Source organism: Rhinatrema bivittatum, chromosome 7 (genome assembly GCF_901001135.1).
Source record: "Rhinatrema bivittatum chromosome 7, aRhiBiv1.1, whole genome shotgun sequence".
Lineage (NCBI taxonomy): Eukaryota > Metazoa > Chordata > Amphibia > Gymnophiona > Rhinatrematidae > Rhinatrema > Rhinatrema bivittatum.
In genome coordinates, this window is record NC_042621.1 from 61,643,450 (window position 1) to 61,664,190 (window position 20,741).

General features: G+C 46.2%; 1 protein-coding gene across 1 annotated transcript in view; it reads right to left on the minus strand.

Annotated features, from left to right (window-relative positions):
• The window catches only part of VSTM2B (V-set and transmembrane domain containing 2B), a 64,769-nt gene extending 53,271 nt beyond the window's left edge, over nucleotides 1–11,498 (minus strand). Inside the window, exons 1-4 of the mRNA XM_029608450.1 lie at nucleotides 10,838–11,498; nucleotides 9,578–9,762; nucleotides 7,729–7,761; nucleotides 4,434–4,800 (exon numbers count right to left, since the gene is read on the minus strand). Of these exons, the coding sequence (XP_029464310.1) occupies nucleotides 4,434–4,800; nucleotides 7,729–7,761; nucleotides 9,578–9,762; nucleotides 10,838–10,913 (661 nt within the window). The 5' untranslated portion in view covers nucleotides 10,914–11,498. The remainder of the gene's footprint in view (nucleotides 1–4,433; nucleotides 4,801–7,728; nucleotides 7,762–9,577; nucleotides 9,763–10,837) is intronic.
• Between the last annotated feature and the right edge of the window lie 9,243 nt (nucleotides 11,499–20,741).

Consider the following 20,741-nt stretch of genomic DNA (forward strand, 5'->3'; position numbering starts at 1 on the left):
ACGCGAGTATATATTCTCGCTCTGCTGCTGCGATCTCTGCCCAAGACAGATTCGTCTTTCAGAAAACTCGTACGCAGTAGAAAGATAACAAATAAATTCATCAAAATTCTCCAAACGTGTGCTTAGTAATCTGTTAGGTTATTGGTCGGTGTCAGTAGGTTTTTATGGTTATGATTATTTAGAAGAAGAAACAAAAAAACTCTCCAAAAAAAGGCAGTTGTACATTATAAACTGATCGTTTCCTTAACTGTCAGATGTGAACACTTTAACGAAAACCTCTTCTGTTAGATAAAAATGTGTCTCTCTCCTACTATTTTCAGTCTTCCATTAAGCTAATAACCCAGAATCCTTTCTGCATTATTCAACTTTCCATCTCCTTAGATGGTTCTGAGACAAAATCAGTTTCTACTTTCTTAATCTTAAAACACTGAAAATTAATGGCAGTCAAAAGGGCGTAGGGAGGAATGTTCATTTTGTTCTCTATTTCATTAAAGGGGTTTTTTTTTCCCCATTCCACGTGTGCGCTAAAACCATTTGAAGAGTGCGCTGAAACCATTCTGCACGCGCAAACGCCACGCAAACCCAAAAAAAGAAGACATTAAAAGCACATCCCCAGCGAAAATACGAAACAGGGGGCAGCCAAGAGGGAGTAACTCCCTGAACTGGGACAGGGCAGCCTCTCTCTTGCGGTCTTGCCATCACACTCAGGAAAGGGAAGTCGTGCACAGCCAAAAAAAAAAAAAAATCATGAATCCTACGGTGAAGAGAAGCCCCTTCCTCCACCCTTCAGATCCAGAGAGAAATCCAGGTCTAACAAGCCATTTTACAGGGGAAGAGTTATAAAAAAACTAAAACTACCGAAGTCAAAGCCAAACGCTCTCCTCATTTCATGGCGGGAACCGTGTGCCCGTCAGCCACAGACAAAGCGGAGAGCAGAGACGCCATCTGCTACAATTTCTAAACCGTCGTCAGACCGAGGGGGGGACGGGGGGACTCTGGTAGAGTCGCCAAAACTAAACCGCATGCATCGTCTACCAGAAACGTGAGCGCCTGTCAAACGGAGCCATTTAAGCACCAGGGGCCCAAGCCATAGAGAGAGAGGTCGCTCCCGGTTGGTTGGATGGGGCAAAAAAAAAAAAAAGCTTTCCTAAACTGGATCAGCAATGGGCCCCCAGAAGGAATCAATCTGTGGCCAAGAAGGAATCCAAGGATATTTGGTGCCTTTTAAGGGGGTGAATCGGGCACAACATGACTAGGAAATCCAATTACCTAATGAAGGGACATTAGGAATCCTAAGTGCATGGCCGGTCCCCGGCACGGCTCGCTTTGGGAGCTCTGAACTCTTCTTCCGAGGACAGTTCCCCACTGCTGAGCAGTCTGCAGCTGGGCGCTGTCACTGCAAGGAGCGCACACGTGAGCAGCAGGGCTCGGCTCAGTCCTACCAATTGCGCCAACAGCAGACTGCAGCCTTCCGTCACGATGCTTCACGGAGATACGCCCTCCGTGATTTCTATGTGCTAGCCGCCCGGGCAACATAAGTAATATTAAATAAACTTTAACCTCGTAATCGTTAAGGTAAAAAAAAATAAAAACAATGGCATGATTTTCAAATAAATTAATCAGGGACCATCAATCTAAAGAGGAAACAGCAGTCACTGAAAAGCCGGGAGGATTCCTAGCCTGTGCACATGAGCGATGGGCGAATTTCATGCTGAAGTGGATATTTCTGAAAACTTGCAAAACGTATTCTGCGCTCCCACGAGGACCTGCCCTTGAAGGAAGATCATAGCACGAGAGCGACTGCGCTGGTTTGGGTCTCGCCATTGCCAATTTCTTAAGCGGGCAAGCAGGGGGTGCCTACCGTTAACCCTTTCACCTCTGTCTCTCTGCGTCACCGTAGGTAAGCTTTACAGTAGGGTTGCGCGCCCATGCGATGAATGTGTTTAACAGCGACAGGACGCATCCTACGTCTCGCATGCATGTGGTGACCTCACGTGAAAAGGAACATGCAGGGGCAGGTCCTGGGGGGTAAAGTCCCGCATCCACCAGAAGAGAGGATCCCGGGCCGGCCTGCCCAAGTTTAGAGTGAAAGAGGTGGCACAACTGAAGGGAAACTGCCTCTGGGAGAAAGACTGAAGGGAAAGACAATCAAAGGGTATAGGAAAGCACAAATGAGAGATACAAAACAAAGGGGCACGTAAAAGAATGCTTCTTGAGGCTGCTGGATATATTTTCGTAGCATTTTTTTTTTTTAAGGGTGCACATGCTCAGAACTCTTTCCCCCCCACCCCCAAAACACTAATGATAAAAATGTGATCACTATGCAGGTAGCAAGCCAACCCTCATAAAAAAAAACATCAAAAACGGAGATTTCTGCTAAACCACCATGGCATAAAAAAATACATTTTCCAGATTTGCAAAGTCATCTTTCCTTGCTCACTGAACCAGGACAAATTCTAAGTTCCCACTTTAATTGCTGATTTAGAACCTTGGCAGATCCGAGCATAGAATCTGCATAGCCAATGTATTATCTTCTGTCTCTTACACCTCCGAGGAGGGCGGGTATGGAAATCACCTTCAGAAGGCTTATAGATTACCTTAAACAAATGACACATTTATTCTTCAGTGTCTAAGCTGAGGGCGCCCCCAACTGTAGACAACCAGTGGTGGCCCAATGTCACCATCATTTAAAGGGCCTAAGCAGCCCACAGATGTCCCTTACTCCAAGTACTGAAAAAAGCCCAGGGGTCCATTCCCCAGCTGCTCCCTGAGGCAGCCAAAGTATAAAAATAAACTGGCGTGTAGCGTGTCCAGCACAGGATCAGGCCCTCCCAATCCCTTCCCTTCCCCCCTAGACTGCCCCCCCCTAAGATCCTCCCTCATCCTTCCTAGATAGCACTGATGGTCCAGTGGATCTCAGAAAGCCCCCCCCCCCCCCCCCAGGGCTCCAGGCCCTGCGCCACCATTTTGAAAATGGCATCAGCTGGCCACATAGTATCACGTGATGCGGGCAAAAGTATAAAGCTGACCAGCTGGCACCAGGAGCCCCAGTGAGCATTCTGAGCTCCAGTGCTCCATTCAGGCCTATCTAGGTAAGGACCAGGGAGGGCGGTCCACAAATATTTCCACCAGGCTTTGGGAAGGAGGTGCATGGTCTGTGCTGGACAGGCTACATATATTAATATGCTTTTACACTCTGGCTGGCTCCAGAGGCGGGGGTGGGCGTTCTCAAGACCCCCCAGGATTTTTTTAACTACTTGGGGGTGGTGGTATTCTTTGGGTCACTTGGGCCCCTTTAAGGACAACCTGTTGCCCCTGGAGAAGGTTAGTTACACCTTTAGTTAACTTTCCATAAAACAACACAGCTTGTGATTTTTGATGCAAGCCACGTTATTTTATTAGGTTGAAGTTTCCTAGTAATGCATTTGCTTGCAAATCATTTCATTTAAAAAACTTGCATTGTGCTAGATTTACACTATATTTCAAATACCGCATATTATCTAAGCATTAGGCCATTTACCATGTGGTAAAATTGCTAATAGAAGTTAGTAAATCACCCCATGCCAGATACGTGCTGCCAGATCAGCCATACTCGTACAACAAGAATAACACATCAAGCTTTATAAAACTCAACAGGGTAGCTTTTTAAAGTTTCTGAATAGCTGTGTTACTAATTGATCGTTCCCTCCACTGTCAGATGTAAACATTTTGAAGGCAAGGTTGGTATCATGAGTGACTACTATGAGGTGTCAAGAGCCTTTTAACTCAGATGCAAATGTACAATCCTGAGCTGATCACATCCTGTTATGAGACTGAGAATCATACAATAAAGCCCTGTCCCCTAGACCCCACATAGGGCAAAATTAGGTTAAGACCGTTGTCAAATTTAAATGCTTTTGTTAAAATCTAATCAAATCAATGTTTTGAAAAAAACTCTCTCCCCTGTCGTCTTACAATCTTCCCGTTTTTCTGCCAATAAAATAAACCTTCTTTTGAGCACTGTATGCTTTTTTTTGTCTTCTTAGATGGCTATGAGAAATAAAATCAGCTTCTAATGTTTCAACCTTAAATACTAAAAAATAAAATCGATTTGATTTTTTACCAAGAAGGGTTAGTTTGTGGGATAGGACAGGGCAGCCCAGTCCCAATCGGTGTCTGGCATTCGAAAAAGGAAACTTTTCATGCAGAGCAAATGACGACGCCCTCCATTCAGACCTGATCCAGAGACAATTCCAGGCCAACAAGCCGTTTCCTCGGAGATTTATAAAACGAAACTCAAAGTACAATTTTAAAATAAAAGTTGTATAACATTCTCCGATGGTTTGTGTGCAATTTTTTTTTTATTACACCAAGGAATCCCCTCCTCCCCCTACGTGTAATTCCCCATTATAGGCACTAGGTGGCGCTGCAGGCCCGGCTCAGCCGGCGCATACCTGACCCGTGCTGCTGCCGCAGGATCGCCGCCTGGCCCGGCGGGGGAGAGGCCGAAGAGGCTGCCGCCGCCGGCGCGGCCGCGGTGGAGGCCGGCCGTATGTGGCGGCCGGGCTCGGAGGTGGATCGGCTCCACGAGCTGTTCTTGCCGCGGGTCCCGTTGCTCTGGATGTGGGACACCGCCTCGGCGGCCTGCACGTCCGGCGGGGAGAAGCGGGAGCTCACCCGCAGCATGGCCTGCGCCTTGTGCTCCTGGGTCTCGTCGTCGCTGTAGTCCGACACCCGGCACTCGTACAAGCCCTCGTCCTGCTTCCGGACGCCGGAGAGCCGCAGCCGGTGGGAGATGTCATTGCCCTGGACGCGCACCGTCTGCAAGGGACACACACACAAAGAGGGGGAGGGGTGTTAGCTTTCGGTCGTCCCGACTAAAGGGTCAGATCGGCTCGGCTCAGCCCTTCCTATAGGGGACAGCTTACATTTTTCTCTCAGCTCTGCCTATAGAGGACAGGTCAAGTCCTTCTAGCCCTGCTTAAAGGGACAGCACAGTTTCATTTCAGCCTTGCCTATGGGTGGACAGTTCAACTTTTCTCAGTCCTGCCTATAGAGGACAGCTGAGCGTCTCTCCGCGTTAGCCAGTGGTGACTTTTTTGCAGGTCCCCGACCTTTTTCCAATTTGCTTCCTTTACTCTATTGGGAAAAAGAGGAAGATGGTGGGGCCCATTGGCCCCGACCTCGTGCCTTTAAAAAAAACCCCCAAAACGTTAAAGAAAATTACCACTGGGGAAAGCTCAACTCCCCGATCTGTCTATAAGGGACAACTTTGCTTCTAGAAGGCAGCTGATCATCTCCAGCTCAATTATTTTCAGCCTTGCCTGGAGGAGATAACTCAGCTCTCCTGAGCCCTGCTTTTCTTATTTAAAAGGACAGCTCAGCTCCTCTTAGTCTTTGCTATTCGGGACACCTCAGCTCTTCCCTCACCTCCTCAACTACTTTTATCTAAAACAAAAATAGAAAACGATAAGGAATAAGTTCTGACACTTGCTCCTCCCCAATAAGCCACATTTTTCAAGGCTTTTTTTTTTTTCTCACTCAGATGCAAAATGGGAAATAGTCTCAGGAAACAGCACAACTGTCACCTGTCCCTCATTTCGGATTATAAAAATTACCATTAGCAGCTGTTTTTCAAACTAATGCATCCAATAGGGATGTGAATCGTGTCCTCGATCGTCTTAACGATCGATTTCGGCTGGGAGGGGGAGGGAATCGTATTGTTGCCGTTTGGGGGGGTAAAATATCGTGAAAAATCGTTAAAAATCGAAAAATCGAAAAATCGAAAAACCGGCACATTAAAACCCCCCTAAAACCCACCCCCGACCCTTTAAATTAAATCCCCCACCCTCCCGAACCCCCCCCCCAAATAACTTAAATAACCTGCGGGTCCAGCGGCGGTCCGGAACGGCAGCGGTCCGGAACGGGCTCCTGCTCTGAATCTTGTCGTCTTCAGCCGGCGCCATTTTCCAAAATGGCGCCGAAAAATGGCGGCGGCCATAGACGAAAAAGATTGGACGGCAGGAGGTCCTTCCGGACCCCCGCTGGACTTTTGGCAAGTCTCGTGGGGGTCAGGAGGCCCCCCACAAGCTGGCCAAAAGTTCCTGGAGGTCCAGCGGGGGTCAGGGAGCGATTTCCCGCCGCGAATCGTTTTCGTACGGAAAATGGCGCCGGCAGGAGATCGACTGCAGGAGGTCGTTCAGCGAGGCGCCGGAACCCTCGCTGAACGACCTCCTGCAGTCGATCTCCTGCCGGCGCCATTTTCCGTACGGAAAATGGCGCCGGCCATACGCGTATGGCCGGCGCCATTTTCCGTACGAAAACGATTCGCGGCGGGAAATCGCTCCCTGACCCCCGCTGGACCTCCAGGAACTTTTGGCCAGCTTGTGGGGGGCCTCCTGACCCCCACGAGACTTGCCAAAAGTCCAGCGGGGGTCCGGAAGGACCTCCTGCCGTCCAATCTTTTTCGTCTATGGCCGCCGCCATTTTTCGGCGCCATTTTGGAAAATGGCGCCGGCTGAAGACGACAAGATTCAGAGCAGGAGCCCGTTCCGGACCGCTGCCGTTCCGGACCGCCGCTGGACCCGCAGGTTATTTAAGTTATTTGGGGGGGGGTTCGGGAGGGTGGGGAATTTAATTTAAAGGGTCGGGGGGGGGTTTTAGGGGGTTTTAGTGTGCCGGCTCACGATTCTAACGATTTATAACGATAAATCGTTAGAATCTGTATTGTATTGTGTTCCATAACGGTTTAAGACGATATTAAAATTATCGGACGATAATTTTAATCGTCCTAAAACGATTCACATCCCTAGCATCCAATGCTGCTCAGGGAGAAATTAAAATATGCCTCCTATCTTAAAGGTGGTATTCCTTCTTTCAGCGTTCACAGCATCATCCCCCAACTCCAAAACAGGAACCTGATGCCAAAACTGTACTTCTCCAGAGATATCAATCAAACATATATCAGGCTGCCTATGGCCTGTCAGGATAGGCTTTCATCATTAGGAGAAAAAGGGGGTATAGCTAGTGGCAGGCTTGTTGGCTCAGCCTCCCTGATAGGTAGTCCCAGCTTTCACTCAGGAGTGTCTGCTCCTTGGCCTTGCCAGGGTTGGGGGATGCTGCAGAGGAAGCCCTCTCAGTCACTGTGCAACAGTGACACCTACTGGTTGACTCGGGGGCACACTCTAAGCACCGTCACTGCCAAAACCATGAAGACGTCCTCCTCATAGCTTGCACGTTTGCAGTATGTTCACTCCAAAACTCCCTATTTATGTTCCATTTACACCGGCTCATAACAGAAACAACCACATCCATATAAAACATCTTCGAAAACTTTAGAAAAATATTCCAAGCTAAAAAACCAAACCATATATCCCTTCTTTCTTTCTTTTGTTTTGTACTTGGTTCAACCAGAATGAGAAGCAATTTAGGAACAAGAGGCAACCAAAACAAGAGCCAAATAAAAAGAAACCAAAGCGATCTGAAAAAATTGTCTGAGGTGAGATACTACTACTACACAAATGTGACTACTGGTCTAACAAGGAAAGACCTAGGCTTACAAATTATTGTACACTGGGATGGAGCGAATGTGATGCCAGTTCAAACAAATGGCTACCGAAAGATAAAACAAGCCATCAGAGGGGTTTAAATGGGATGACACAACCTTTTAAAAGCAGATGACATTATTACCCCTCCTCCCCCAAAAAAAAAACGCCCCTGGCAAAAACATACATTTGAATCTACACTTACACTGATTTTGATCGCATCCTTATTTGCTGTGACCTGAAAAGCAAGGCAGACAACAGATTAGGAGGAGGAGGAACCGCAGCGCGCGCGCGCGCACACACACACACACACACACCCCCCCACCCCCCCCAAGCCAACTTTGCTCCCTTTACCCAACCTAACCTGGCACAATTTTGCCTTGAGAACATATAACCAGCTATTTGCGGTTGCCTAGCTGGTGTTTGCCCTACAATTCTGCTGCAGTTTCAGGTATCGGGCAGCTTGCATGAGTTTTGACTATCAAGGGATCTTTCTCAGGACAGAATTTCTGCGCACAGCGATAGGGTTGAGCTACCTCCTCACAAAACAAAACAAAAAAAAAAAATGCCGGATAGGGGAATCAACAAATATATATATATATATATATAAAGGCTTGTTGGGTGAGAATGAGAAGGCCATGCCACACAGGTTCATACTTACTTTGGGTTACAAGCCTTCAGTTTATTCTGTTGTAAGAGAGGCTGCAATGCATGAGGTTAAATGTGTTACTTTCTGCTGATAAAATAAAACCCCGTAACTGTGTTTACAACAGCAAGGGCTACTTTATGGGGCTCTAGCGCAGGCTTGCGGCACTTCTGTCCTGGGGGGAGGGGAGTGTTCCCTTCCTGATGTCCTTTGTGGAACCACCGCATGCACTGAATTGAATTAAGCCAACCCACAGCTTTTCTTTCCGCTTCCCCTGCATGGATGGTTCCCCCATGGTTTTCTGAGAATTGATGGGCACCGGGGAGAGACTGCTTCATGGAGGGTGAAGGAGGAGCCCAGCAGCCATGAGGACCCTTTTCTGTTCATCTGTCAAAGCGGCTGGCTTTGCAGCCAACAGGCGCGACAAGCCCCCAGCCTGCTATTCCCCTCCCCCCAATACTCCACTTTGCATCTCTGTGAACCCTGCTGAGTGCAGAGCTCACAAAGGGCTGGACCAGAATGCTCATTAGAAGTACAACTCTGCAGGGAGCATCTTTCAGGCTTATGGTCCTGTGCTAATCAAAAGGTTAGATACTACACTTCTCAAAAAAAAATTACCGAAAGACCCTTAACTTCTGCGCTTCATGCTTCTGATGGTGTCGACCTTGTTTTATATTCGGATCATCACTGCATGCCAGCAAATGCTGGTGGCTCCTCCAAAGGTGTATATGCAGCATGCAGAGGAGTCTGAGAAACACAGAGGCGCTGCATCTGGCTACTTTAATCTACTGAACATCTAATAAAATACGTGCAATGCAGCTTTGAATATCAGAGCACATCATCAAATTACACATTTCCTATAAAATACTCCTGTTGTGCATGCATTTCCCACTAGTTAGTGAAAACTTGCTTTTCACTGCTCCCTTTCCCACAAATCATTTTAATTAGAAAGACCAGGCGTATTTCAGGAAATATTGGATGCTTTGCTTGTTGTGTCTTTTTAAATACAGTTTGTTTGGTTTTTTTTGTTTGCAATGGTTAGAACAATAGTCTTCATTAATGCCTTATTTATTCGTTTGCTAGAGCATCTGGCTCTCTAGGGTTACTACAAACAGAAAAGCGAATCTCTTTGCAGTGTCTACAATTAATAGCAAATAGCTATTAACGAATATATATTTCAGTTCGAGATTTCCAAACTACGTTTCAAGTTACCTTTCCTTATGATTCTCTAATGGACATTAACTTTAAATGCCTACATCACACTCCTGCTTATATTTCTATAATATGTGCCTACCATATCTTTTTTCCACTTTCTGTCTATAAGGTTTTCTTCCATTTTGTGTTTTTTGGGGATTTTTTTGTACACAAGGCCCAACATCTATGGGAAATGGAAATGGTTATTAATTACCTTGTTTCTGCTGCCAACAGCACCGATGGCTAACTCGTGTGCCAGCTCTCTGGCCGGCTCTTTTAGGTTCCACCACTGGATTTCCAAGGAGTAAGAAGTGGACCCGCTGGCACGAAACGCACAAGGCATCTCAATGTCATCTCCCTCCCTGACAGTCACATCTTTGGGGACTTCTGTAAATGTGGCTGAGAGGAGGAGAAGAGAGAAACACGGGGGTGATTAACAGAAGAGATTAGGAGACAAGAGGAGTCCCTGCTTAGGTGTAATCTGTTCTGTGCTCACTCAGGGGCTAAGAGGAGTTTGATAATAAGACCCAAAGGGGCTCTGACACTGAAGGAGCAGCACAACAGCGAGGTCTCCTCAGCTCTAGATCCTGTTCCCCCCAAAGGCGATTCCTTCCCTGATCATATTATATTAAGGTGACCCCCAAGAACTTCCCGACAGTCCGCCTGGAGTCATACCACATCGAGGCAAAATATAATAACGTCAAGTGTTATCACACGGATAAATATGGACATTTCATAATAATTAAATATGAGATTATGAATTTATAAACTATTTTGGCTTTTATCAGTTAACCTTAAAAAAAAAAAAAAAGGATGAGACGATTTTTCACTTTGTGGACACTGCTGAGTCTCCTTGCGCTGTGTATTTATGTGTACAATAAATGCTATTTATTATCCCGGTCCCCTTTCATTCCCGTCCGCCCTTCCCCTCCTCCCCTCCCCCTCCCTCCACCCCTCCCCCCTGAACATATACACATTTCCTTCTGTTTAACCATGCCGTAGTTTCTGGCGACTGAATGCTACAGATGACTCGAGTTTCCAGAATCTTTAACCCTTTCTTCCGCCTCTGGAAGAGCAGTAAGGGACAACATCTGGGCAGTAACCACCAAAAGAATCAACGTCACATTCTGAAATAAAAACTCAGCCCAGCAAGGGAAAAAAAAGAGATCACTCATACATGTCTGAAAGATGCGGGGAAAGGTCGAGTGCCTCTGGGTCCAGTTGTGATTACTGGATGAAGATTTCTACTGCAGCAAAGGCAAAAAAAAAAAAAAAAAATCCAATACGGCTGCTTTTTCACTTTGCCGAAAAAAGGGGGCAGCTATTGTTTTGGGGGGAATTTGCAGGGATCGGTCACTTAATTCTAGTTGGGGTTTTTTTTTTTTTTGCTTTTCAACACCCAAATAAACTTGTATCTGTGCAAATATCCTCTACGGGCGGGTATAGAGAGAGAACTGGAAAGTTTGCTACTCACCGTTTACGCTGAAGAGCAGGGGCGCGCTAAGCAGCATTAGGTAACACAGGGCGCGAAGCAGCCCTCGCCTTTCCATTTCATCTATGTCAATTTCCGCGTAAAAGGGCAAGGCAAGGAGGATTCACTGGGATCCCAGCGCGGCTTTAAGAAACCTCCAATCCCATGGTAAATAAAGCGCAGGCACGTCTCCGCTTCTGAGCCGGGCACGGGCAGGCTCGCACCCTCCTCCCCACCCCACCACCCCCCTCCTCGCCGAACACGAAATTAAAAATCACCAAGCCTCGGCGACCGAGGGTTAAGATCCACGGCGGGTGGGTCGATCGGGAGGGGGGGAATTCCGTCCTTCCCCCCCGAGGCCCAGGCGGTGGGGGGGCTCCTCACGCCAGTGTCTGCTGGCCGAAGGCGAAAGCGGCATGCAACTTCCTGGGGCGCAGCGGGACTTTTCGGCTCTGCTGCAGAAGTAGGGAGACGGCGGCGTCCATGACAGAGGCGAAGCCCGGGAGGATCGATCTGCCGGGGGAGGGGGCTGCGATCGTTCGTTTTCTGGCCGGAGGCGCCTCTGACAGGTGCAGCGGCGGCGGCAGCCCCCAGCCTGCGCTCCCTCTCTCTTCTCTGTCCTCGCTTTCACTCCGGGAAGATCGGAGCTGGGACTCGAGCCAAGGCTGCTCTCTCCCCCCCCCCCTTTTTTTTTTTGCTTCCACCAGATCGGCTCACGCCTCAACCTTTAAGAGGAAGTTTTTGCCACCCCATCATTCGACGTGCGAGCGTAATGCATCTGTAATACCACAGTCTCTCTCCCCACCACTCCCCACCCTCCACCAAATACTGAAAGGATCGGATCGTTTGGGCTGTAATCAAGTAGCGAGAGAGCTTCAAGCTGCCAGTTTCGGTGATCTCCAAAACCCTCATCAATGCAGCAATTCACTGTGCCCCTAAAGCATCACTGGCAGGGGGAGCGGAGGGAAGGGCATTTGTCAAAATGACAGGAATGGCAAAACACTCCTTATACATTTTTTGGGGGGGCTGTTATAATTACCAATTTTTTTTTTCGATAAGTGGTGAGGTTGATATTTAATCTTGAGTATGGCCTTGCACGGGAGGAGAAAAGTAATAAACAGTTTTGCTTTTTTTTTCTTTTGGTCTGTGCAGTGGCGCGCGAGGGGCTTGGAGCCTACTTAGCGCAGGGAGGCGATCAAACGACGAGCACCAGCGCCGCCGTCCTTCCGCTTAAGCTGGGCGCAAGGCTCTCGGCGGGGCCTCCGAGGTTCCTGCATCCCCCAGCTGCTTCCCGCTTATCGGGACAGCTGCAGCGGGCTTCCGCCGGCAGGCCCTCCTCGCCTTCACTTCATCGCCTCCGGGCTGCTCCGCGCGGTGGCTTCCTGCGGTTTGAAAGGCGGGCGGGCGGACTGTGCTGGGCAGAACCTGGGAAGAGAGGTCCGACGTGCCGGGCATAAGGATGAGGAGGGAGAGGCTGCCTGCGAACCGGAGCCCAAGTCGATTTCCCTCTGCGCCGCGTACGGTTGCGCGGGGGGGGAGGTGATTAGAGAGCCCTGGGTCTGCGCTGAGGGCGGGGCCCGCGGAAGCTTTGGGCGGGGCCTCAGAGGAGCCGCTGAGCGCGGCAGGTTTGAAAGGACGGAGGGAGAGGAGAAGTGAGGGGGAGGCGCGGAGCTGGAGGGCGTTTTTGGATTTCTTTGAGGAGCTGTGCGGTTTTTGAGAGAGCAGGTGAGGACATCCTTGTACCGGCTGAGAGTGACCGGGAGCTGTGTGGGCAAGGGAAGGGGGTTGGAAGGTCACAGGCTCGATGCAGGCCCTCCTTGCACCTGTTGGGTTGCTGGGGCGGGAGGAGGGTTTCAAAGTGGCAGCTTGCAGAGACAAGGGGAGACCCTCTCTTCCCCCACCTCTCAATTCTCTCTCGTCTCCCAGCCTCATCTCCTTTTTTCCTTTTTTTCAGTTTGGAGTTTAAGCTGAAGGGCCCATTTCATGTTTGGCTTACTGCAAAGTTTCCTGTCGTAGGAATCCGATCTGTAGGAAGGAGTGATGTCTTTCTACAGTGAAAGAATTTAGGGGGTCATTTTCTAAGGAGTTACCGCAGGAGATAAATTCGCAAATCGCGCTAACAGCCGTTAACGCGATTTGCGAATGCAAATTCTTAATTTAGTATTCAGGGGGTGGAGTTGGGGCGGAGTTTATGTAAAGTTATCGTGTGCGGCGAAACGGCCGCAGGGGGGGAGAGAGAGAGCCTTCCTATAATGCCTATGCCCTAGACAGGTATTTGTATCCCTATGGGAGGGCCACCTAGTAACTCGAGGTGGGGATTAGGTATGAGCGTAGGGGGTTGTGGGCCACTTTCACATTCAACATGAGACCTACGGAAAGAACAGTGGTCTCTAGTGAAGATTTGCTGGCCGTCGGAGTGAGGAAACTCACTCCAAGAAGAGATTTGGGCAACGTTCTCTCAACCTAGCTTGATGGACACTCTACCTGGGCAACAACAAGCTAGGTTGAGAGAATGTTGCCCAAATCTCTTCTTGGAGTGAGTTTCCTCACTCAGACGGCCAGCAAATCTTCACTAGAGACCACTGTTCTTTCCGTAGGTCTCATGTTGAATGTGAAAGTGGCCCCCAACCCCCTACGCTCATACCTAATCCCCACCTCGAGTTACTAGGTGGCCCTCCCATAGGGATACAAATACCTGTCTAGGGCATAGGCATTATAGGAAGTCTCGCTCTCGCTCTCCGGAATTGTCGTGGACTGCGATACTCCTGGCTGGACTGCGAAGATTCATTGGTGGTTTTATCGCGGTGCACGATGTTTTTGCAATGCCTTATTTGCATAGGACACGCCCCTCATGCGTTACCACTGCGATATTGGAAAATGAGGCCCTTAGTTTGCTGCAAAGATCAACCCAGGGAATGTTTTATCCAATGTGTCTAGTAAAAGTAAACTGGTTAATTTAATATCTTTTGTCTGCAACAGACACTAGTGAAGATTTTTTTTTTTTTTTTGTTATATTTCATTTGGGCCTTGTGAAAAGGGGTTGGTAGCATTTTCTTTTTTATCCTCCTTGTCCCCTCCCATGCTCCTCTTTCTCTCTGACCCCCTCCCCTGCCTCGCTCAGTCTGTTCCTGTATGGCAGCAGGATGGACTTTGCTGGCTCTTGCTAACTTTTCCTTTGCTGTCAGTGGGTTGAGAGTGGCTGCTGTGCCCCCCCCCGTGTAGTAGTGGCTGTGTGGTCAGTGGGTTGGGTTCTGCTGAGGTCGCTCCTCTTCAGTGCCGTGGGCTCTGTTCTACTGCTGTACTCTCTGCTCATTGTTTGGTTATTTTTTCACACCTCTGAATTTTGCAGGTTAAATTTCAAGGGCGGTAGTTCCCTAACTCGTTCACCTGTTTTGGTCTGTTCTGCAAAATTTGGTGATGAGCAAAAAATTATGTGCGGGAGTAAATCTGCTTTGGACAGAGCTGAACTTGGTCCAAATATCATTTTTTGGCAGCGTGGGGAAAATGTTGTGGTCTGAATATCCCACATTGAGCCATTGTCAGGGCTCAGGAATTCTGCAGAATAACAACCCGATCCTCATGAAACTCATCTGTAGGAAACTGGACCCTTTGATAGCACACTTATTCCAACTGAATATAAAATTTTTGCTTGATTTGTGTAGCTTCCTCAGTTTGTGGTGGTTGGGTTTTTGTTTTTTGTTTAATCTTTTCTTCTTGGTGAGATTTGTTTATCAGGATGCATGGTACTTATCAATGCTTATTGCTTTTGGATGGGCTTTAAATATTAACTTCATAGTATCAATACAATTCAATGTACATCTATCAATTTTATTTATTTATAAACATTTGATATTCCATCTTTACCAACCTGGGCTTCATGCAGGATTATAATGAAATTTACACTAAAATTCCTGTTACATCTGCATCTCCATTTATTTATATTGTATGTTTTATATTCTGCAAATCCATTTTATTCAGTACGGATTACAACTTCAAATACATAAAATCTTGCATAAAACACATAAAAACATAGACACAAAACTTTATAAATACAACCATATATACATAAATTATCCTAAAACATAAAAATACAGCCCCTGATGTCCTCTATGAGTGCACTCAAAATGTGTTCCTCTCTTCTGCATAGGCCTGATTAAATAAAACTGCTTTAATTTGTGTCTGATTTCTTAAATAATCCTTGCCTCATCTTTAAAGATAACATATTCCATAAAGAAGATGGAAAATGTAACAATATTTGTGAACATAAAGAAGGAATTGGTACCATTCAAACTTCCCTGCATAAGGGTGGGACTTTATATCAGGGGTTCCCTCTATTCTGTGTGTTCGCACGCAGCTTGTGAATCCTGCACACACAGCAAAACATAGTGGGCCGGATTTTAAATGCCCTGCGCGTGTAAATCCGGCCGGATTTACGTGCGCAGGGCCCTCGCGCGCCGGCGCACCTATTTTGCATAGGCCGCCAGCGCGCGCACAGCCCCGGGACGTGCGTAAGTCCCGGGGCTTCGTAAAAGGGGCGGGGAGGGGGTGTGTCAGGGGGTGGGGCGGGACCAGGGGACATGGCGCAGGCCCGGGGGCGTGGTCGAGGCCTCCGGACCAGCCCCCGGGTCAGGTGATGGCGTGCGCAGATTTACGCCTGCTGAAAGCAGGCGTAAATCAGCCAACAAAGGTGGGGGGGGGGTTTAGATAGGGCCGGGGGGGTGGGTTAGGTAGGGGAAGGTGCGGGGGGTGGAAAGAAAGTTCCCTCCGAGGCCGCTCCGATTTCGGAGTGGCCTCGGAGGGAACAGGTAGCACACGCCGGACTCGGCGTGTGCAAGTTGCACAAATGTGCACCCCCTTGCGCGCGCCGACCCCGGATTTTATAAGATACGTGCGGCTACGCGCGTATCATAAAATCCAGCGTACTTTTGTTCGCGCTAGCGCAAATTTATAAAATCTACCCCAGTGCACATAAGAAATCCTAATAGTACGATGGAGGCAATGCATATAAATCTCTCTCATGCATATTCATTGCAGATATCCTGAAAACCAGACCGGCTAAGTGTACCCCTGAGGTTGCGAAACCCTGCTCTATATGAATGGCTTTTATAAACCAGTGTAAGCACTTTAAAATGTGTAAAACAGGTAGCCAATGAAGTTCTTTCACATAAGGCATCAAACTCCCTTCCCATCTTAATCCAAAAATGTTCCATATAGAAGCATGTTGCACACACTGCAGAGCTGTTAACAGACAGCTAACCCCAAGTAAATTGCATTAAGGTAGTCTAGATGTCTTAGAACAACAGCTTGCACTACTTATTTAAAGTCATTAACTGACAATAAATTCCCAAGATGTCGAATAGTTTTTAACATAAAAAATGTTTTAACTGCTCGAGAAATCTAAGCCTTAAATTATGACAACTTAGAATCTCTCTATAGAAACAGGACAGTAGACAAAAAAGGACCATATGGCCCATCTAGTCTGCCCATCTGTCCAATTTATGTAGCCCTTCCAATTCCCATCACTCCCTCTGGGATCCCCCTGTTTTTATCCCATGCTTTCTTGAACTCAGATACTGTTTTCATCTCCACCACCTTCACTGGAAGGCTGTTCTGTGCATCTACTACTCAGTCTAGTAAATGTAGCAGTACACCTAGGTTTCGGGATTCCTTTTTTATGTTCACAATGGATTTGTCAACAGTAATTTTCAAGGGGTGCCTTCCCGCCCAAAGAGAGGTTGTACTGCAATTAAGGAACAATCCATTTTCAGACAAGCAGCTTTCAACTTGTCTGAAGCAGGCGCTAAACTAATCCAAAGAGGCTTCTCCAGGGGTTGCACTGGCTATAAAACAATCTTACGTCATAGGCATACATTTTGTAAATAACCTCCCCCAACTCAGACGATACATTTCCTAGGGGGCTCATAAATACATTTAAAAAGAGCTGCAGATAGCATAGATCCTTGAAGCGTACCTACCCTACAGGGCTACCAATTGAAACAGTTTCCTTTATAATAAACCTTTTGCACCTTATCTTCTAAAAAAAAAAAAAAAAAAAAAAGACTAAAACCAATGCCATACAGGCCCACCAATTCCTATATCCCTAAGTCTTGTTGTAGCACACGGTGTCAAAGACGGACAGTATTTGCAGTTGAACCAGTATCCCTGATTTTTTTTTTTCTGTTCTGTCTTTTTATCTAGAAAAGTCAGCATTGATGGTTCTGTTCCATGATGTTGCATCCAAAAACCAACCTGCTCTTTCATGAAAAAATGTTTGTTAATAAAATCATCTAATTGTAGTAGTATCTGTTTCTCAAGGATTTTACTTGAGAAATAGGATGATAATTACTAAGTAGTTCCAATGGCGTAGCAGCATCTTGTCTGAGCATTTGCTCGTTTCAGAGCTTGAGAAACAGTGCCCTTTGCCAATGACAGATTAAGCCTATTGATTAAATATTCCTAAAAAATATATATCCTATTGTTTAATTAATAAGAGAGGACAAGGATCCAAAGAACACAATGTCAAACAAATTTGTGAAGAGTTTCCCCACAGGCTAACAGTCCCATTTAACTACCAAATAAGACAGCATCTAATTGCCTTTATCTTGATCAGTCACTGTTGCAGGAAGCTGCACCAGCAAAGTAATGCAACTTACTGTCAAATTTTGCTAAGGCAGTACTCTTAGGGTGTTGAGCATCAACAGAATTAGGTTGCTTCATGGCCCTTTTAATTAATGAAAAGAGCTCTGAGGGTCTGTTGACTGAGTTGTTAATGGCAGTCGTAAAAGACGTTCCTTTAGCAACCAAAAACAGCTTGTCTATAACTTCTCAGAGCCAAATAATATCCATCCTTATCCTGATCCAGTTCAGATTTCCTCCATTGTCTTTCTAACCTGTGAAACTCTCATCCCAACACAGCTACATCTTGGTGGAACCATGGCGCCGCATGGAAACAATGCATTCGCTTCACAGTTTTAATCGGGAGTGGCTGCATTATAGATATTAGCAACCAGTCACGTTCCAACGACATATATACAGCGTCTGTGGGAGAATTTAAAGGTTGCTTCATCTTCACTCGTTCCCACTGCTGAAGGAATGACTCAGAGTCTGGGAACCTTCTAATCATTTTCATAATATATTCTTATTTTTAAACCAATTCCATCAAATTGTAATACATAACGATCGGACCAGGGTACATGCGCACAGTTTAATGCTAGAAATAGTGTTCTTCATCTTTAACAGAACAGTTGCCATTGCCCTATGCCAAGATTCAGTAATAAAAAAAAAAAAAAAGCGCATCTAACTTATGCTGAGATATCAACTTGGAAATCTCAATATTCTTCCTCTTTGCTCGTTGAGCATTCAAGTAAGCTATGCAAAAATGCTTCTTACTTAAAGGCACCTGAGAGTGACTGCATCTAGGTGGATAAGGTTAACCAGCTCTTCCGATTCAGATCAGTAATAGGAGAAGGCAAGATGCCATATTTCCCCCTTCCCATTATAACCTCAATTTGGGACCCTGCCATGACAAAATCACACATGCTACAAAAAAATCAAATATAATAACCCACCGCAAACCTTTAAAAACTTCATAGTGTCCAATCTTTTTCACAGTCCCACTCGTAGTTAGTGTAGAATAAGCACAGGGAAACTCGGACAGGCATTGTAAAAAAAACTAACAAAAAAAAAACCCCAAAGTGATGTTTGCAAATGTATTGTCATTACTGTGTTGTGACACACAGTTCATGTCTTCTTAAACATTGCAACTGAACAGATATCTCTCTATGACAAATGGTATTTGGGGGGGGTCACACTCAAGATGTATTTTTTTCCCTTTTCCCCCTTTTTAGAACAGTACTGCTGCAAAAAAAACAACTTAACTTGGTTGGAAACAATACCTAGATTACAATTGTGAACAAAAATGACCATCCCATGACTTTTTTTTTTTACCTTTTCTGAATGTTCTTGTGAAACCTACAGTCTTCACTTTAAATGAGAACAGCATTTTCCAAAAACCTCACATTGTCAAGGCTCTGTCCTGAATCAACATTTATGGGTACAGACCAGGGACTTTGTGTGGGCTGAAGGGTGAGTAGGACAGCGTGCTGACCCCTATCGTACGCACACTGTACACTTAGAAGTTTAAATAGCTGGTACTTTTTTCTTAATTACAGCACAGCCAACTAAAAACTTAGGGTAGATTGCTGGGAAATTTTATTGTGGAACAGACAGGTTGGAAAATCACCATCAGATGCTGCGGTCCAGACTCTCATGTTTAACCTGCGTTTCTCCCCCTTTGGAGTGGTTAATTGGATTAGACTGGACGAATAAAATCCGGTCATAACTAGTGAAGTCCGTGCTGTGATCCATCATACTAAAACAAGAAGCATTTTCTCCATTCTCCTATCTCTCTCCAATTCTTCATATGTCTCTCCTTCATCTCTCTTTCCAAAAGTTTGTCTTCCCCCTGCTCTTCCTATGCATTTTTTTGTTCCCATCACAGGGCTGGGGGCTTTGAATGGTCTAGCCTGATTCTTGGGGGGTCCGCAGGTCTATGTGGGCAGTGGCTAGGCTATATGTTCTCATTGGTGGTTTTTCTTTTAATATTATGGAGATTGATGGAACACTTTGTTTATACACACACACACACTATATAATTTGTGTTTGCTGTTCACTGCTTTTAGTGTTCTGTTCTAGGAGGTGTAATATAGATTTTAATAAATAAATATCACCCTCTTTGTCTCTGCTGCTCAGTTCTCCAGGTTTTCATGCCAAACTTTAGGAAAATCAGTTTTCTAATGCTGGCCATTTGACAGCAGAAAGAGCATGGGGTGGTGTGTGCAGGAGGTGTAGGGGCGGTGTGTAGGAGGAGCGGGCCAGATTTTTTGCTGTCTGCTGCTGTAACACTCTACCCATTTCTTTCAGTCAGGAAGCACATTCCTGCAATGGCATCACGTTAGGAGGACTCTGTTTCTCACACTGTCATTTGAAAACTCAATTAACTTGGTGACTAGCAGGCGTTCATCAGCTCATTGGTGTGTGTGTGTGTGTGTACTCTCCTGACCTGCCGTATACCCAGCAAGGGCCAGGACTGAACACTACATACACACACACACACACACACACAGCAATGGATAGGTGAAGTCATCTTTTAAATGTACTTCCTTTTTTTCAGAGCTGATAATATACCGGTGGATTTACAGTACATACTGTGCATGAAACCCTAAAATCAATGCGATCTTTTTCTTAATATTCCTTGCATTGTTGGTTTCCTGCCCCTCTCTCTTAGAAAAAGCTCTTCAAACTAATTCTGCCAGTAGGGTTAATTTCCCAAATCGAATTTGCGGGCTATATGGTGTGTCGTTGGCCATTAAGCTCGGAATATGCCCAAAACACATAAATAAGAATATGGGGGCTTCAAAACAGGGAGATGAGCTCGGAGATTTGCATGGATTTAAAAAAAAAAAAAATCACAACCCAGCGGCCCCTCCCCCGTTCTTCACATCATTTCGTACTTATCCTATCCGTAACGTGGAAAATGGCAGACCAATGGGGGTCTATTCATGAAAGACTTTTTTTTTTTTCTCCTAGACACGCTACTGCATCAGGTCTTACGTGCACCTGCACTGTGCAATCTCCAGTGAAACAGGAGGTAGCACTGGGCAAGCATTGATCACTCAGGGTATTGAGCGGTCCTTCTGAGCAGTACTTGGCAGTTTCTTCTTCTGGCATGTATTGTTTCTTTGTTATGCTGGAAAGCATTGATTACAATGCTGACATTAATATTTTTCTTCCCTGCCACCTAATCTCCTTGTCAGTTGTTAAATATTGCCCACTCTTGCTTAAAAGATTTTTTTTTTTGACCACAGACTAAAAATAACCCGAGGATACACGCCAATAGGCTGTAAAT